Source organism: Salvelinus fontinalis, chromosome 36 (genome assembly GCF_029448725.1).
Source record: "Salvelinus fontinalis isolate EN_2023a chromosome 36, ASM2944872v1, whole genome shotgun sequence".
In the NCBI taxonomy this organism is placed as follows: Eukaryota; Metazoa; Chordata; class Actinopteri; order Salmoniformes; family Salmonidae; genus Salvelinus; species Salvelinus fontinalis.
Window position 1 is genome coordinate 25505479 of NC_074700.1, and position 17500 is coordinate 25522978.

Below are 17500 nucleotides of genomic sequence, written 5' to 3' on the forward strand. Positions count from 1 at the left end.
CTCCCGCTCTCTCTCGTTCTCTCTCGCTCTCTCCCGCTCTCTCTCGTTCTCTCTCGCTCTCTCCCGCTCTCTCTCGCTCTCTCTCGCTCTCTCCCGCTTTCTCTCGTTCTCTCTCGCTCTCTCCCGCTTTCTCTCGTTCTCTCTCGCTCTCTCCCGCTCTCTGTCGTTCTCTCTCGCTCTCTCCCGCTTTCTCTCGTTCTCTCTCGCTCTCTCCCGCTCTCTCTCGTTCTCTGTCTCCAGGTTATGACATGTCTACGTTCATCCGTCGGTACAGCCGCTATCTGAATGAGAAGGCCATGTCTTACAGACTGGTGGCTGTGGACTTTACCAAGATGAAGAGAGGGTAGTACACAATAGTTCATATATCTACAGCCTACTTGGACTGTACCGGGCTGAGCCAAGTTGAGCTCTACTGGCCCGGCCTGCTGAGCCTACTAGGACTGTACCGGGCCGGTCTGCTGAGCCAAGTTGAGTCAGCCCAGTATTAGTCAGGTTGCTTCTATGCGATGAATCGGGTAAAACGGGCCTTAGCAACCTGCCGCTACCAGCTGGTCCAGGAAAAGGAAACTGACTACACATGTATATTTTCCAGGATTGACGGTGTGATGCGCACCATGAGCACAGAGAAGCTCATCAAGACCTTGCCGATTATCCAGAACCAACTAGACACACTGTTAGACTTCCAGGTAAGTGTGGGGTGTGTATTCAATGAAATGTGTGTATTTATAGTGGGAGAGATGGACTTCAGATGTGACCTGACGTTTAATTTAGTGTTTTTTGGAGATCGATAAATATGTTTTTTGATATTATTCTCTTCCTCCCTCTTTCCTCCTCGGGCCTGCTCCTTCTCCCCCTCTTCACCCCTGTCTCCCTGTCTCTCTGTCCCTGTCTCTCTCTCTCTCTCTCTCTCTCTCTCTCTGTCTGTCTCCCTGTCTCTCTGTCCCTGTCTCTCTCTCTCTGTCCCTGTCTCTCTGTCTCTCTCTGTCCCTGTCTCTCTCTCTCTGTCCCTGTCTCTCTCTCTCTCTCTCTCTCTCTCTCTCTCTCTCTCTCTCTCTCTCTCTGTCCCTGTCTCTCTCTCTCTGTCCCTGTCTCTCTCTCTCTGTCCCTGTCTCTCTGTCTCTCTCTGTCCCTGTCTCTCTGTCTCTCTCTGTCCCTGTCTCTCTGTCTCTCTCTGTCCCTGTCTCCCTGTCTCTGTCCAGGCCAACCCTAATGAGTTAACTAACGGAGTCATCAATGCAGCCTTCATGCTGCTGTTTAAAGACTCCATCCGTCTGTTTGCTGCCTACAACGAGGGTGTCATCAACCTACTGGGTAAGGACAGGTCTAGAATCAGATTTAACCATTCTTTTCTTGCTGAGTAAAGTAGTAGGGATTATCAGCTAGATTGAGCTGCAGGCCGATTTTATAGTGGAGGGACGGGGGTCCGGGAACATAATTACAAATCATTTGGAGACTGCAATTTGACAAAGAATCCCAAACAGATATAATATTTGACTAAAACATGTTCATTTTCAAACCTTACTTACGATTGTATACGATCACGCGTCTCCATTGGGAAAAGTTGGGAACAGATTTCAAAAATTTAAATCACTTGGAGCTGATTTCCTGTTCTTTTATTGTAGTTTTTTTGATGATAATTGTATGTAGACTGTGAGCCTTCAACACTAGATTGGTACTGATGATAATTGTATGTAGACTGTGAGCCTTCACCACTAGATTGGTACCGATGATAATTGTATGTAGACTGTGAGCCTTCAACACTAGATTGGTACTGATGATAATTGTATGTAGACTGTGACCCTTCACCACTAGATACTGATGATAATTGTATGTAGACTGTGAGCCTTCACCACTAGATTGGTACCGATGATAATTGTATGTAGACTGTGACCCTTCACCACTAGATTGGTACCGATGATAATTGTATGTAGACTGTGAGCCTTCACCACTAGATTGGTACTGATGATAATTGTATGTAGACTGTGAGCCTTCACCACTAGATACTGATGATAATTGTATGTAGACTGTGACCCTTCACCACTAGATACTGATGATAATTGTATGTAGACTGTGACCCTTCACCACTAGATACTGATGATAATTGTATGTAGACTGTGACCCTTCACCACTAGATACTGATGATAATTGTATGTAGACTGTGACCCTTCACCACTAGATACTGATGATAATTGTATGTAGACTGTGACCCTTCACCACTAGATACTGATGATAATTGTATGTAGACTGTGACCCTTCACCACTAGATTGGTACCGATGATAATTGTATGTAGACTGTGAGCCTTCACCACTAGATACTGATGATAATTGTATGTAGACTGTGAGCCTTCACCACTAGATACTGATGATAATTGTATGTAGACTGTGACCCTTCACCACTAGATACTGATGATAATTGAATGTAGACTGTGACCCTTCACCACTAGATACTGATGATAATTGTATGTAGACTGTGACCCTTCACCACTAGATACTGATGATAATTGAATGTAGACTGTGACCCTTCACCACTAGATACTGATGATAATTGTATGTAGACTGTGACCCTTCACCACTAGATTGGTACTGATGATAATTGTATGTAGACTGTGACCCTTCAACACTAGATTGGTACCGATGATAATTGTATGTAGACTGTGACCCTTCACCACTAGATTGGTACCGATGATAATTGTATGTAGACTGTGAGCCTTCACCACTAGATACTGATGATAATTGTATGTAGACTGTGAGCCTTCACCACTAGATACTGATGATAATTGTATGTAGACTGTGAGCCTTCAACACCAGATTGGTACTTGTGGCTGTTATCCTGATCACATTGCGTTGCTTCTTGCAATGAGATTTAAAGTTCTTGTGTCAATTTGATGTGATTTTAAATCTGCTATGCTAGACTCTCAGACAGGGAATATCAATGAACATTACAGTGTGTCTATAGGCTGTGAGCTCCGCTTTCTAACGGGTGGGTGTGTGTGTAATGCTGTGACTCTGTCTTGACAGGTTGAGATGTATTTCTGAGTGTCACCCTCTCTACTAATGGCTTTTTTGTACGTTCCTCTCTCTCTCTCTCTCTGTCCTCTCTCTCTCTGTCCTCTCTCTCTCTGTCTCCTATGCTCTGTCTCTCTCTGTCTCTCTCTCTCTGTCTCTCTGTCCTCTCTCTCTGTCTCCTATGCTCTGTCTCTCTCTGTCTCTCTCTCCTGTCCTCTGTCTCTGCTGTCCTCTGTCTCTGCTGTCTCCTGTCCTCTCTTTTTCTCTCTCTGTCTCGCCAATCCTGTCTCTGTCTCTCCTTTTTTCTCTGTCTCAGAGAAGTATTTTGATCTGAAGAAGGGTCAGTGTAAAGAGGCGTTGGACATCTATAAGAAGTTCCTGTACAGGATGACCAAGCTGTCTGAGTTTCTCAAAGTAGCAGAGGTACACACGCACACCGTACGCAAACTCACAGGCCAAATTCTGCGTCCTCTCTCTCCGTCCTCTCTCGCCTACTTTTCAGTAAGATCAAAGGTAATCGAGGATAGGCGGCGAGGAGAGTGAACTAGGATGTGAACTAAGAACTGTAAAATGTTTGACATTTTATAGGTCAAACATAGTCTGTCGTGTTTTTAAATGTGTGTTTCTCTCCTCTGATGATACTACAGCTGATTTAAACAGGGTGTGTGGCAGATAGCAACACTCTTCCGTGGTAGGATACCCGTGTGCTTCCTCGCCAAAAGGAGGCTTTCAACGAGGGCAGGACAATCGTCCGTTTGCCTAGTAACTAACACACTTGTCGAGCACTTATCGTTTTCCCGGAGGACGGGGGAGAGAGAGAGCGGACTTTTGCCCAATGAGAAAAGGCCACAGACGTGTGCGCACACACACACACACACACACACACACACACACACACACACACACACACACACACACACACACACACACACACACACACACACACACACACACACACACACACACACACACACACACACACAGAGTACGCCAACTCATGTACGTAGCCGTACACCTCCAAAAATGGCCCTTAGATGGTGAGGTTAGGTGCTCTCTCTCCCCCTCGCGCTCTCTCTCCCCCTCGCGCTCTCTCTCCCCCTCGCGCTCTATCTCCCCCTCGCGCTCTCTCTCCCCCGCGTTCCCTCGCGCTCTCTCTCCCGCGTTCCCTCGCGCTCTCTCTCCCGCGTTCCCTCGCGCTCTCTCTCCCGCGTTCCCTCGCGCTCTCTCTCCCGCGTTCCCTCGCGCTCTCTCTCCCGCGTTCCCTCGCGCTCTCTCTCCCGCGTTCCCTCGCGCTCTCTCCCCCGCGTTCCCTCGCGCTCTCTCCCCCGCGTTCCCTCGCGCTCTCTCCCCCGCGTTCCCTCGCGCTCTCTCCCCCGCGTTCCCTCGCGCTCTCTCCCCCGCGTTCCCTCGCGCTCTCTCTCCCGCGTTCCCTCGCGCTCTCTCTCCCGCGTTCCCTCGCGCTCTCTTTCCCGCGTTCCCTCGCGCGCTCTCCCCCGTGTTCCCTCGCGCTCTCTCCCCCGCGTTCCCTCGCGCTCTCTCCCCCGCGTTCCCTCGCGCTCTCTCCCCCGCGTTCCCTCGCGCTCTCTCCCCCGCGTTCCCTCGCGCTCTCTCCCCCGCGTTCCCTCGCGCTCTCTCCCCCGCGTTCCCTCGCGCTCTCTCCCCCGCGTTCCCTCGCGCTCTCTCCCCCGCGTTCCCTCGCGCTCTCTCCCCCGCGTTCCCTCGCGCTCTCTCCCCCGCGTTCCCTCGCGCTCTCTCCCCCGCGTTCCCTCGCGCTCTCTCCCCCGCGTTTCCTCGCGCTCTCCCCCGCGTTTCCTCGCGCTCTCCCCCGCGTTTCCTCGCGCTCTCCCCCGCGTTCCCTCGCGCTCTCTCCCCCGCGTTCCCTCGCGCTCTCTCCCCCGCGTTCCCTCGCGCTCTCCTCCCCGCGTTCCCTCGCGCTCTCCCCCGCATTCCCTCTCTCTCTGCCTCGCGTGCTCTCCCCCGCGTTCCCTCTCTCTCTGCCTTGCGCGCTCTCCCCCGCGCTCTCCCCCGCGTTCCCTCGCGTTCTCCCCCGCGTTCCCTCGCGCTCTCTCCCCCGCGTTCCCTCGCGCTCTCTCCCCCGCGTTCCCTCGCGCTCTCTCCCCCGCGTTCCCTCGCGCTCTCTCCCCCGCGTTCCCTCGCGCTCTCTCCCCCGCGGTCCCTCGCGCTCTCTCCCCCGCGTTCCCTCGCGCTCTCTCCCCCGCGTTCCCTCGCGCTCTCTCCCCCGCGTTCCCTCGCGCTCTCTCCCCCGCGTTCCCTCGCGCTCTCTCCCCCGCGTTCCCTCTCTCTCTCCCCCGCGTTCCCTCTCTCTCTCCCCCGCGTTCCCTCGCGCTCTCCCCCGCGTTCCCGCGCTCTCCCCCGCGTTCCCTCTCTCTCCCCCGCGTTCCCTCTCTCTCCCCCGCGTTCCCTCGCGCGCTCTCTCTCCCCCGCGCTCTCCCCCGCGCTCCCTCTCCCTCGCGCTCTCCCCCGCGCTCCCTCTCTCTCTCCCCCGCGCTCCCTCTCTCTCTCCCCCGCGCTCCCTCTCTCTCTCCCCCGCGTTCCCTCTCTCTCTGCCTCGCGCGCTCTCCCCCGCGCTCTCCCTCGCTCTCTCCCCCGCGCTCCCGCGCTCGCTCCCTCGCCCCCTCTGTTAGAAAATATTATTTCAATGTAGTTTCAATGTGTTCAATTTGCTCACCATTCATTCACCACACCCTCAACATGTCTCGTCTCCCATTGGTCAGTCACAAGGGCATACTCAAGATCGTCCAATCATATTCATCGATCCGGTTGTGTCAGCATGTTTGATTGGAATCTTCATTTTGTTTCCTCTGTTCGATGTTTACAAACGCTGCGTCCCCAATACATCTCTCCTTTCTCCTGAAGTGTACACTTCTCTTCATGTTTTGAATAATTAGGATCCCCATTAACTGACGCCGATGAGGCCTCATTTTTAAGTGACATACATTTAAAAAGGTGTGTTTGTGTGTGTGTATCAGTCACACATGTCGGTACATACACACAACATGGGTTTGAAAGGAAATGACTGGCATATAGAAACACACTAGCACCCTCCAATCCACTGCTTTTACATTTATGGGAAGTAGTGACCAGGTGCATACTTCAGGAGGAAGGAGACGTTATTGGTACACCGCCGCCTTGGTCACTGCATGGAAGTAATGATTCCCTTGTTTTATTTTTTCACCCCTTTATCCCTCCCCCTTTCTCCCCCCCCCCTGTTGTTTTTCCGTTGGCCTGTTTTTGTTTTCCGTTTGTGTGTTTGTGACAACAGCAAGTTGGAATAGATCAGGGTGATATCCCCGATCTCTCACAGGTCAGTCTACATTTTCATCTCTTCTTCTTCTGGTTCCACACACACACTTTCATCCATCCGTCCATTCATTCATGTAACAGCTCTCTCTCTCTCTTATTCTCTCCTCTTCTGCTACTCATTTTGTTGATCTCCCTCTTTTCTCTGTACTCGTCTCTTTGTCTTCAACATGATGCGTTGTGCGTACCCTAGGAATCTATTGGTTCATTTGTTTTTAAAGTCGTTGACAGTGGTGACAGCGGAGGCCCAGATAGGCAATGAGCTTGGCAGTGATGTGAAACATTATGCGTTGCAGACTACTGTAAAGTAAAACAAGCCCTCTACCATTCCCCCAACAGGCAGTTAAAGGATCATGCATTGTAGGTGGTGGGTTACTTACTGTAATGCTTTTCCCCCGAGCATCTCCCCTCCCTAGAAATACCAGCACTACTTCAGCTGACGAGTGAAGTCAATGGCCTTTGTCATGGTGGCTGCTGTAACATGACGTTGTTGACTTTACCTTAGCGTGTGCTCTTTTGCATGAAGGTTTGCATGAAGCCCCCCCCCCCCCCCCCCCCCCCTATGCATGAACGCACGTCCAGACAGACCTCCCACTCTGCCCCAGAGTGGGTCAGAGGTCCGCTATATACATTGAATGGTTCGCTCTTTCCTTTAATGAAACAGCAAAAGTGCGTTGATAAAGAATGTTTTTCACCCATTTAGCGTATGAATTGAACCTCTATTTCACCCTCTGATTATTACTGTAATGTTTGTATGCTATGCAGGGCTCTACAGTGGAACCTAAATATGTTGCTGTGCGACCTGGAATTAAGGATTCCGTCTTTTTAAAATCTCTATTTTTCATTCTAGTCCTACATTTCTTTATATACACCTATATTTTTCTAATTAGGCTCACACGTGCTCGTTTTAGAAATGCGTAGAGCCCTGCTATGCATTAAGACATCGTAGTTGTAACATTGACATCAAAACCTTTTCCTTTTTCTCTCTTTAAACTTTAAACAGGGGAAGACTAGTGGATAAAATAACAACTATTCCCTTTACTTCACTCTTTTGTTCTATCCTTTCTCTCTCTCTCCCTCCTCTTTCTCTCTCACACTCTTTCTACCTCTTTCTCTCTCTCTCCTATCTCTCTCTCTCTCTCTCCCATTTCTTTCTCTCTCCTATCTCTCTCTCTCTCTCCCATTTCTCTCTCTCTCCTATCTCTCTCTCTCTCTCCCATTTCTTTCTCTCTCCCATCTCTCTCTCTCTCTCCTATCTCTCTCTCTCTCCCATTTCTTTCTCTCTCCCATCTCTCTCTCTCTCTCCTATCTCTCTCTCTCTCTCTCCCATTTCTTTCTCTCTCCTATCTCTCTCTCTCTCTCTCCCATTTCTTTCTCTCTCCCATCTCTCTCTGTGTGTCAAGGTGGAATGTTTGGGAATGTGGTTATTTTGTTGGAGGGAATAGAACAGTGTGTGTCTGAGCTAATATTTCCTCTGTCTAAACAGAGGCCCCTGGCTGCGTGGGCCCCTGGCCCCTGGCTGTGCTCTAAACGATCTACACGTGGTCTACTTTTGACCAGAACCCTATAGAGCTGCTACCTTCATGTCCCATAGTGGTCAAAAGTAGTGCACTACATAAGGCTCTAGTGTAAAGTAGTGCACTACTGGTGTATGTATGTGGGCACCCCCGAACCACTGCTGCCCCTCGTGAAGTCTGATTTTATTATTTCTTTATGGTCCCCACCCCATCACAGTAGCCCATCCCTGACATATGGTATATGATCCCTTGTTTGAGACACAACCTCCTATTGAAGCAATCTCCTCTCTTTCTCTTGGGATGCATCTGAAATGGCACCCTAATCTCTCTTTAATGCATTTGGGACGCACAGCCAAAGAAGCAGCCTTGTCCAATTCGGCTGTGACCCCTCCGGGTGTTATGTATATTTTGGCACGAACCGGACAGGACAAAATGTGACCCATGTTTCCCAACCACCTCCACTCATCTCCCTCCTTTCCCTCCTGTTCTGTTTCCTCCCTCTTCCACTCTGTTCAGATGTCGATCTGTTTTCCTGGAACCTGTTAACCTACTTTATACAGAGTGCATGTAGCTGTGGGCTTTATCCCCAATAGCACCCTATTCCCTATAGAGGACACTGCTTTTGAGCCCTGTGCACTATGAACGGAATAGGGAGCCGTTGGGGACAAAGCCTTAGTTCTATTCTGAGAAGGATTTTCTGGGACTCTGTGTTTTGATCAGTGTGTTCAGAGGTGAATGAGTGACAGAGAGCGGAGCGGGTACAGTGAGAATGAGTTTTATTTTGGCAAGTCTCATCCCCTTCTCCCTCTTACCCCCCCCCTCCCCCCCTCGCTTTCTCCCTCTCCTCGTCCTCCCTCCCTCTCTCTCTCTCCTCGTCCTCCCTCCCTCTCTCTCTCTCCTCGTCCTCCCTCCCTCCCACCCTCTCTCTCCTCGTCCTCCCTCCCTCCCTCCCACCCTCTCTCTCCTCGTCCTGCCTCCCTCCCACCCTCTCTCTCCTCGTCCTCCCTCCCTCCCACCCTCTCTCTCCTCGTCCTCCCTTCCTCCCACCCTCTCTCTCCTCGTCCTCCCTTCCTCCCACCCTCTCTCTCCTCGTCCTCCCTCCCTCCCACCCTCTCTCTCCTCGTCCTCCCTCCCTCCCACCCTCTCTCTCCTCGTCCTCCCTCCCTCCCACCCTCTCTCTCCTCGTCCTCCCTCCCTCCCTCCCACCCTCTCTCTCCTCGTCCTCCCTCCCTCCCTCCCACCCTCTCTCTCCTCGTCCTCCCTCCCTCCCTCCCACCCTCTCTCTCCTCGTCCTCCCTCTCTCTCCTCGTCCTCCCTCTCTCTCCTCGTCCTCTCTCTCTCTCCTCGTCCTCTCTCTCTCTCCTCGTCCTCCCTCTCTCTCTCCTCGTCCTCCCTCTCTCTCTCCTCGTCCTCCCTCTCTCTCTCCTCGTCCTCCCTCTCTCTCTCCTCGTCCTCCCTCTCTCTCTCCTCGTCCTCCCTCTCTCTCTCCTCGTCCTCCCTCTCTCTCTCCTCGTCCTCCCTCTCTCTCCTCGTCCTCCCTCCCTCTCTCTCTCTCCTCGTCCTCCCTCTCTCTCCTCGTCCTCCCCCAGGCCCCCAGTAGTCTCCTGGAGGCTCTGGAGCAGCACCTAGCCTCTCTGGAGGGGAAGAAGACCAAGGAGCTCAGTGCTGACACCAGGTACTACTGAACTGGCATTGAACCACTGCATTATGCCTACTGTAAAACCTGTGGAAGAAGCACATGCAAATTTATACTTTACCATAAAACCTGTATAAGAAGCGCATAGTTATACTTTACCATAAAACCTGTAAAACAAGAGCATAGTTATACTTTACCATAAAACCTGTATTAGAAGCGTATAGTTATAATTTACCATAAAACCTGTATAAGAAGAGCATAGTTATCATTTACCATAAAACCTGTATAAGAAGCGCATAGTTATAATTTACCATAAAACCTGTATAAGAAGAGCATAGTTATACTTTACCATAAAACCTGTATAAGAAGAGCATAGTTATACTTTACCATAAAACCTGTATTAGAAGCGTATAGTTATAATTTACCATAAAACCTGTATAAGAAGAGCATAGTTATCATTTACCATAAAACCTGTATAAGAAGCGCATAGTTATCATTTACCATAAAACCTGTATAAGAAGAGCATAGTTATAATTTACCATAAAACCTGTATAAGAAGAGCATAGTTATACTTTACCATAAAACCCTTAAGACTTTCCTCCCAGTCTAGGCGAGAGCATTGAAATTCAACTAATTTTGACAGCATTTACATGAAGGGAAATGGGGATACCTAGTCAGTTGTACAACTGAATGCATTGTGTCCTCTGTATTTAACCTCTCTGAATCAGAGACTATTGCTGCTACCAGTGGTATATACACTATCTAAACCTCTGGTTCCTCTTTTCTCTCTCGCTCACCCTCTTCACGTTTATACTGTATATAAAGCCTGTCCTCTCTCCCTGTTCTCCCACTATAGAGCGTCCACTCTGTCCAGTGCGGTGACGTCTCTGTCCAGTACAGGCATGTCCTTCAGCCGCATGGACGAGAAGGAGAGACTGCAGGCCTTAGAAGAGGAGCAGGCCAGACTGCAGGCCCTCAAGGTACAGGTAACATCATTAGGCTGATACGCTGGGACACAGCTGTGTGTTTGGGGAAATTGACTTTTTGGAGTGTAACATTTCTTCCACCGTTTTAAAAATCCTCTTTTCCCTTAACCTTAACCCTTTCCCTAACTCCAAAAACCCTTACCCCAAAACCCTAAACCTAAGCTTTAAAATAGTATTCAAACAAATTAAAGTCCTGACTTTTCAAAAAAGTGAATGTCCTGATAAGGTAGAAAAACAAGTACACACACACACACACACACACACACACACACACACACACACACACACACACACACACACACACACACACACACACTGGACACACACACACACACACACTGGACACACACACTGGACACACACACTGGACACACACACTGGACACACACACTGGACACACACACACTGGACACACACACACACACAGAAAGGGTTATAAGGAGAGACAGCAGGCCTTAGAATGGGAGCACTGATACACTAAACATCATTACACAAGTTTACACTATATTGCTACACTAAACACCATTTCACTTGGGAGATAGAAATACCATAACAACGAAACTACAGAAAAACACTATTCAGATTTAACTGCCTGAAAGCATCGCTGGAAGTTTCACACACTCCAGCTGTTCTGAGGCTGCGGGGAACGGTCAAACAGCCTGCTGGGCACAACACGTTGTGACTTCTGCAGCAGACTTCTAGCTAGCAAATAGTCCTGTAGAAAACACGTTGTGACTTCTGCAGCAGACTTCTAGCTAGCAAATAGTCCTGTAGAAAACACGTTGTGACTTCTGCAGCAGACTTCTAGCTAGCAAATAGTCCTGTAGAAAACACCTTGTGACTTCTGCAGCAGACTTCTAGCTAGCAAATAGTCCTGTAGAAAACACCTTGTGACTTCTGCAGCAGACTTCTAGCTAGCAAATAGTCCTGTAGAAAACACGTTGTGACTTCTGCAGCAGACTTCTAGCTAGCAAATAGTCCTGTAGAAAACACGTTTTGACTTCTGGCTTAATTGATACAACTGCTGTGTGTTTTAATGTTTTAGATGAGCTCTGTGGATGGTGAAAGGACAATGCAGCAGACTTCTAGCTAGCAAATAGTCCTGCAGAAAACATGTTGCCATTTCACATTTTCCAGCTGAAGAGTTTTTGAGTTTTCCTCGGAACACTCCGACACTGGTCCGTCATACTCTCTATAAACGCGGGGGGAAAATCTACATTTAAAAAAAAAAAAAAAAAAATGTATCTGCTCAAGGCTAAAACATGTTAGTAAAGTCAGGTGTGTTAGCCAACTCGTACTCAATGTTTGACGGTGTGTTTCGCTGTTCCTCCAGGACCAGCGTCTGAAGGAGATCAGTGTGTCCATACCTCCCTCTGCTTCCCCCAGTACACAGTCGATGGGCAGTGTCAACCACAACACCAACCAGGCCATGGAGCTATTCAACACACCATCCACCAATAGGTAGGTTATAACATGCTAATGACAGGTTGTAGGTGGTTATAACAGTTAATATAGATATTAGTCTATGAGCCGTCTCAACAACAACCACCGTAGTCCAAAGTGCCCTGATCAAATCAAAAAGTCTAAATGAATTGAATCAACGTCATTGTTGTTTAAAAATGTTTGTCGTTCACATGATCAGTTATTATCTCTCTGCTTACGTCAAAGCTGATATTTGCGCAAATGAAAGATCTATGATTTGATTACTTGTTGGGGTTTGTTTTCTTGGCTTAATCGTTGCTAGCAGTCGTCTTTTTAAAGATACGTTGATTAAGTAGAAGGGCAATTTTAATCACATTTACTCACTCATTGATTTTTTCTTTCTCTCCCTCCCCTCCAGCATGCCCAACCTCACTAGTGATCTGTTTGACCTGCAGCCAGCCTTCATCCCTGCTGTCCAGAACACTCCTTCCATCTCTACAGCCGCCAGTGCCTGGGGAGGTAGGACATAGACACGCACGCTACTAATCAACACAGGAAGTAGTTTGTTTTTCTCACTTAACCTCCTGAACTTCTGGTTCAGAAGGAGGGTGGAGATGGAGTGTTGATAAGCTCTGTGTATAGTCACACAAAACACGTGTAAAACCCTTTTTGTCCTGACAAGCCTCTATGTTTAGACTTCAGGGGTTTTATTTTTGGTCTCTGAATTACGGGTCTCTTTTTTTAATTGTAAATATCAAATTGTATTTCCTGTGTCATGTATTCAGTCATTCATGCGTTTATCCATTTCATCATCCATTCATCATTTGTCTAGCCACCATTTTCTTTTCTGTTAGAAACATTGAAATGCATTCTATGTAGCGGTTACGACAGTGTTAAAACCTTCAGCGTAACGTAGCTCTTACGATGGCCCCACGCTCCCTAGCAACAGAGATAAATAAATATTATTTACTGAGAGCCAGCCAGTGCTTCCTCTGTGTTCACAATGTCTTCCGCCTAAAGCCAGTTTTATGTAGCCCTGACGACAGTCTCATGACCTCTGACCTCTGTCTCCTAGGTGCTGCTGTGCAAGCCGAGTCCTCCATAAGTGTAGATTTTGATGCTGTTTTTGGGGGCGGGGCTAGAGGAATAGCCAATAACGGCGTGCAGCCAGCCGCTGATGGTAAAGAGAACCATACACTAAATGAATAACTCTGTCTTGGTTTAGTTTACTAGCTATGATTACAACTAGCTGTTAGACTTATCAACCTCTTCGGGTTTGGTTCATGTTTCTGGCTTGGTTTGTGTTGCCACAAAATCATTCAGCTTTAGGTGTTCCTACTACCCCTGTTTCATCTTGCATCGCTGTGTGTGTGTGTTCTGGTCATCTCATCTCATTCCCATTGGTCTGTCACCCATCCATTTGTTGTCGTTCACACCGTCCCGCCATCCCACGTGACAGACAGCCCATCTCTTCAGAGCCGCTACCTTTCCATGTGTTCTCCTCTCTTCATCTATTCCCCTCTTCCCTCTACTGCCTCTGTCTCAACCCGAGGTCCCTCCAAACACTTAGCTAACGGGTAACTCTTCTTTCTTTCTTGTTTTTCTGCGGGGCCGAGGCTCTCTTCCCCCTCTGTCTTCCCCCTCTGTCTTCCCCCTCTGTCTTCCCCCTCTCTCTACTGAGTGTGCTGGTTTTCTCTGTTTCCTGCTGAACCAAGCAGGAAGTTCCTACTTTATCAACGTGGAGTCCCAGAGGGCACCCTATTCCCTACATACTACACTACTTTTGACCCCGTAGGGCTCAGACTAAAAGTAGTGTAGTATGTAGGGAATAGGGTGCCATCTGGGATGCATTGCTATGTCAGCACACTCCTGAAGCTAGACACAGCTTCCTAACCAAATATGATTCCTCCTTTATCTCCGCTCCCTCGCTTAACTTTCTCTTAGTCACGTGGTGGGAGGAGATGAGGGAGGAGATGAGGGAGGAGATGAGGGAGGAGATGAGGGAGGAGATGAGGGAGGAGATGAGGGAGGAGATGAGGGAGGAGATGAGGGAGGGTCCCCCTCCTTCCGTCCCCCTCTGTCCCCCTCCTCCTCCTTCCTTCTGTCCATCCCCATCCTCTTCCTTCCTTCCGTCCGTCCCCCTCTGTCCCCCTCCTTCCGTCCTCCCTCCGTCCGTCCGTCCCCCTCGTCCTCCGTCCGTTCCCCTCTGTCGTCCTCCTCCTTCCTTCCGTCCGTCCCCCTCCTCTTCCTTCCTTCCGTCCGTCCCCCTCTGTCCCCCTCCTTCTCCTTCCGTCCGTCCCCCTCTGTCGTCGTCCTCCTCCTTCCGTCCGTCCGTCCCCCTCGTCCTCCGTCCGTCCTCCGTCCGTCCGTCCCCCTCGTCCTCCGTCCGTCCGCCTCTGTCGTCCTCGTCCGTCCCCTCTGTCCTCCTCCTGTCGGCCTGGCTACGCGTCTCTGCTCGTTTCTCCATTACTATCTATCGCTCTCGCTCTATCTCTCTCTCTCTCTCTCTCTCTCGCTCTATCTCTCTCACGCTCTATCTCTCTCTCTCTCTCTGTGTGTGTGTGTGTAGTATTGTGTCCCCTTTAGCAGAATGAGGACCAGACTTGTCCATGGTTATAGTAAAATAATTTAACATTTACACCGTGAATTACTTCATTTCTCATTGACTCTCACTGCTGTGTAACTACACCAGTCAACCCTGTATACATTAATACAGTAGAGGTGTGCGTCGCTAGACTGCCCTCTTGGCTGCTAGAATACACAGCCTCAATCAGCGTAATGACTTCACAACATGGCAACCACAAGAACATAAATCCATCATAACACATCTGCTGGGCCTAGAAATAGGATACATAGAAAGGATAAAGCTACTGTTTTCATCCAGAAACAGAGTTAATAGAATCCATCTGGGTAATGACTCCACAACAACGAGCACATACAATTCATCAGCACACAAAAATAGCTAGCCTACTCAGGCTAGAAATAGATTTGGATTTTTTTTTTTTTTTTGTGTGTCGACTGTGACTGACTAGAAACGGTAGAACTACATGGGTTACGCTTCTACTGTTTTAGTCTAGAAATGTAATGAATAGAATCGATCAGCGTCATGACTCAATAACAGAAGTCCATCAGCACTCCAAATACAGCTACCGCCCCTGAGGTCTGAATCCTAGAAATACAATGAATAGACGGGACACAGCTACTGAAGCCCTGAGCATAGATATCAAAGGAATGGAACACAGCCTTTTGACTTCACTCTGTCATGATATCCCACAACCTGATCCTGCCCCCCCCCCCCCCCCCCCAAGTCATTTCTCTCTCTATCTCAAACCTTTCCTGCATGCAGTGCTTTTCTTTAACCCTCATAACCCATCTGTGTGTGAGTTCGTGGCCGAAGCTTTATGTAATCCTGATATCCTTGTGTATGTATAATGTACCTGCTTGGCTTTGTGCTGTGTGTGTGTAATGTATTAACCGGTGTCTCTATCTCTGTGTCCTCCAGGGTTTGATGCTCTTGGGGACCTGCTGAAGCCCACAGTGTCCAACCATAACCAGGCTCCCCCCATGGCCCTCCACCACCCCCACCCAAGTCACCCCCATCCAGGGTACCACCCAGGGGGCAAGCTGCTGGCCAACGACCTGGATTCCTCCCTCGCCAACCTCGTTGGCAGTGAGTACTGTACAGAGACACACACACTACTTTTGTGTCCTCATCTGTTTCTTCCTTGTCTTTCTCTTTGTGCATTGTGCTGACTCCTCTCCCCCTCTCTCCTCTACCCCTCTCTCCTCTCCCCCTCTCTCCTCTCCCCCTCTCTCCTCTCCCCCTCTCTCCTCTCCCCCTCTCTCCTCTCCCCCTCTCTCCTCTACCCCTCTCTCCTCTCCCCCTCTCTCCTCTCCCCCTCTCTCCTCTCCCCCTCTATTCTCTCCCCCTCTATTCTCTCCCCCTCTCTCCTCTCCCCCTCTCTCCTCTCCCCCTCTCTCCTCTCCCCCTCCCCCTCTCTCCTCTCCCCCTCTATTCTCTCCCCCTCTATTCTCTCCCCCTCTATTCTCTACCCCTCTCTCCTCTCCCCCTCTATTCTCTCCCCCTCTATTCTCTACCCCTCTATTCTCTACCCCTCTATTCTCTCCCCCTCTATTCTCCCCCCCTCTATTCTCTCCCCCTCTATTCTCTCCCCCTCTATTCTCTCCCCCTCTCTCCTCTCCCCCTCTATTCTCTCCCCCTCTCTCCTCTCCCCCTCTATTCTCTACCCCTCTATTCTCTACCCCTCTATTCTCTACCCCTCTATTCTCTCCCCCTCTATTCTCTCCCCCTCTATTCTCTCCCCCTCTATTCTCTACCCCTCTCTCCTCTCCCCCTCTATTCTCTACCCCTCTATTCTCTCCCCCTCTATTCTCTCCCCCTCTCTCCTCTCCCCCTCTATTCTCTCCCCCTCTCTCCTCTCCCCCTCTATTCTCTCCCCCTCTCTCCACTCCCCCTCTACTCTCTCCCCCCTCTACTCTCTCCCCTCTTTTCTCTCCCCCTCTTTTCTCTCCCCCTCTTTTCTCTCCCCCTCTATTCTCTACCCCTCTATTCTCTACCCCTCTCTCCTCTCCCCCTCTATTCTCTCCCCCTCTATTCTCTACCCCTCTATTCTCTACCCCTCTATTCTCTCCCCCTCTATTCTCTCCCCCTCTATTCTCTCCCCCTCTATTCTCTACCCCTCTATTTTCTCCCCCTCTCTCCTCTCCCCCTCTCTCCTCTCCCCCTCTATTCTCTACCCCTCTCTCCTCTCCTCCTCTATTCTCTACCCCTCTCTCCTCTCCCCCTCTCTCCCTCTCCCTCTCGGTCCATTGGATTACCTAATGGTAGGTATTGTCCCTAGTAGCTATCAGAGGTTTGGGCAGACAGAGAGAGGACAGGCAGGGAAAGGACAGTGAGAGGGAACCCAATAGGGAGCCACTGATCACAAGCCGCTACTCTTACTGTAAACAGTATTTAGAGCCTTCACTACTCTCCAGGGCTGGCTGGATTTCTGTCTGGCTTAGATACTCTCTCTCTGGAGATTTAAATACAACTCACCCATCTCTCTCTCTCTCCTCAGATCTGCAGTTCGGAGGAGCCCCAGCCAAGAAGTAAGTGTGTGTGTGTGTCTGTAGATGTAGAGCCAGACTACTGCAGCGTTTTCCCTAGACAATAGAGGGCTATGGCGGTCTGCCATCCTACAGTACTCCAGTCCCAGGCAGGCAGTGCTGATAACACACAATAGACTGCTTCTCGACATAAAACACACTACTAAAATAAGTGATAGTCTGGGTGTCCTGAGTGGCGCAAGGCGCTGCATCGCGGTTCTTGAACCTTCACTACAGCCCCGGGTTCGATCCCAGGCTGTGCCACAGCCGGACGTGACCGGGAGACCCATGAGGCGGCGGACAATTGGCCCAGTGTCGTCCGGGTTAGGAGAGGGTTTGGCCGGCCGGGATTTCCTTGTCCCATCACACTCTAGCGACTCCTTGTGGCGGACCGGTCACCTGCAAGCTGATTTCGGTCGCCAGATGTACGGTGTTTCCACCGACACATAGGTGCGGCTGGCTTCCAGGTTTGGCGGGGTCGTGTTTAGCAGGACGCATGGCTC

General features: G+C 49.9%; 1 protein-coding gene across 12 annotated transcripts in view; it reads left to right on the top strand.

Annotated features, from left to right (window-relative positions):
• The window catches only part of LOC129835519 (phosphatidylinositol-binding clathrin assembly protein-like), a 90526-nt gene that overhangs the window by 59046 nt on the left and 13980 nt on the right, over nucleotides 1–17500 (top strand). For 4 of the 12 annotated variants that reach the window (XM_055901194.1, XM_055901182.1, XM_055901187.1 and 1 more), the window contains exons 4-16: nucleotides 241–343; nucleotides 593–686; nucleotides 1200–1311; nucleotides 3323–3429; nucleotides 6290–6331; nucleotides 6667–6687; nucleotides 9434–9519; nucleotides 10337–10466; nucleotides 11800–11927; nucleotides 12307–12407; nucleotides 12964–13068; nucleotides 15391–15558; nucleotides 16970–17000. In XM_055901194.1, the coding sequence (XP_055757169.1) occupies nucleotides 241–343; nucleotides 593–686; nucleotides 1200–1311; nucleotides 3323–3429; nucleotides 6290–6331; nucleotides 6667–6687; nucleotides 9434–9519; nucleotides 10337–10466; nucleotides 11800–11927; nucleotides 12307–12407; nucleotides 12964–13068; nucleotides 15391–15558; nucleotides 16970–17000 (1228 nt within the window). The remainder of the gene's footprint in view (nucleotides 1–240; nucleotides 344–592; nucleotides 687–1199; nucleotides 1312–3322; nucleotides 3430–6289; nucleotides 6332–6666; nucleotides 6688–9433; nucleotides 9520–10336; nucleotides 10467–11799; nucleotides 11928–12306; nucleotides 12408–12963; nucleotides 13069–15390; nucleotides 15559–16969; nucleotides 17001–17500) is intronic. The other 8 variants (XM_055901183.1, XM_055901195.1, XM_055901186.1 and 5 more) reach the window with 6 other exon arrangements.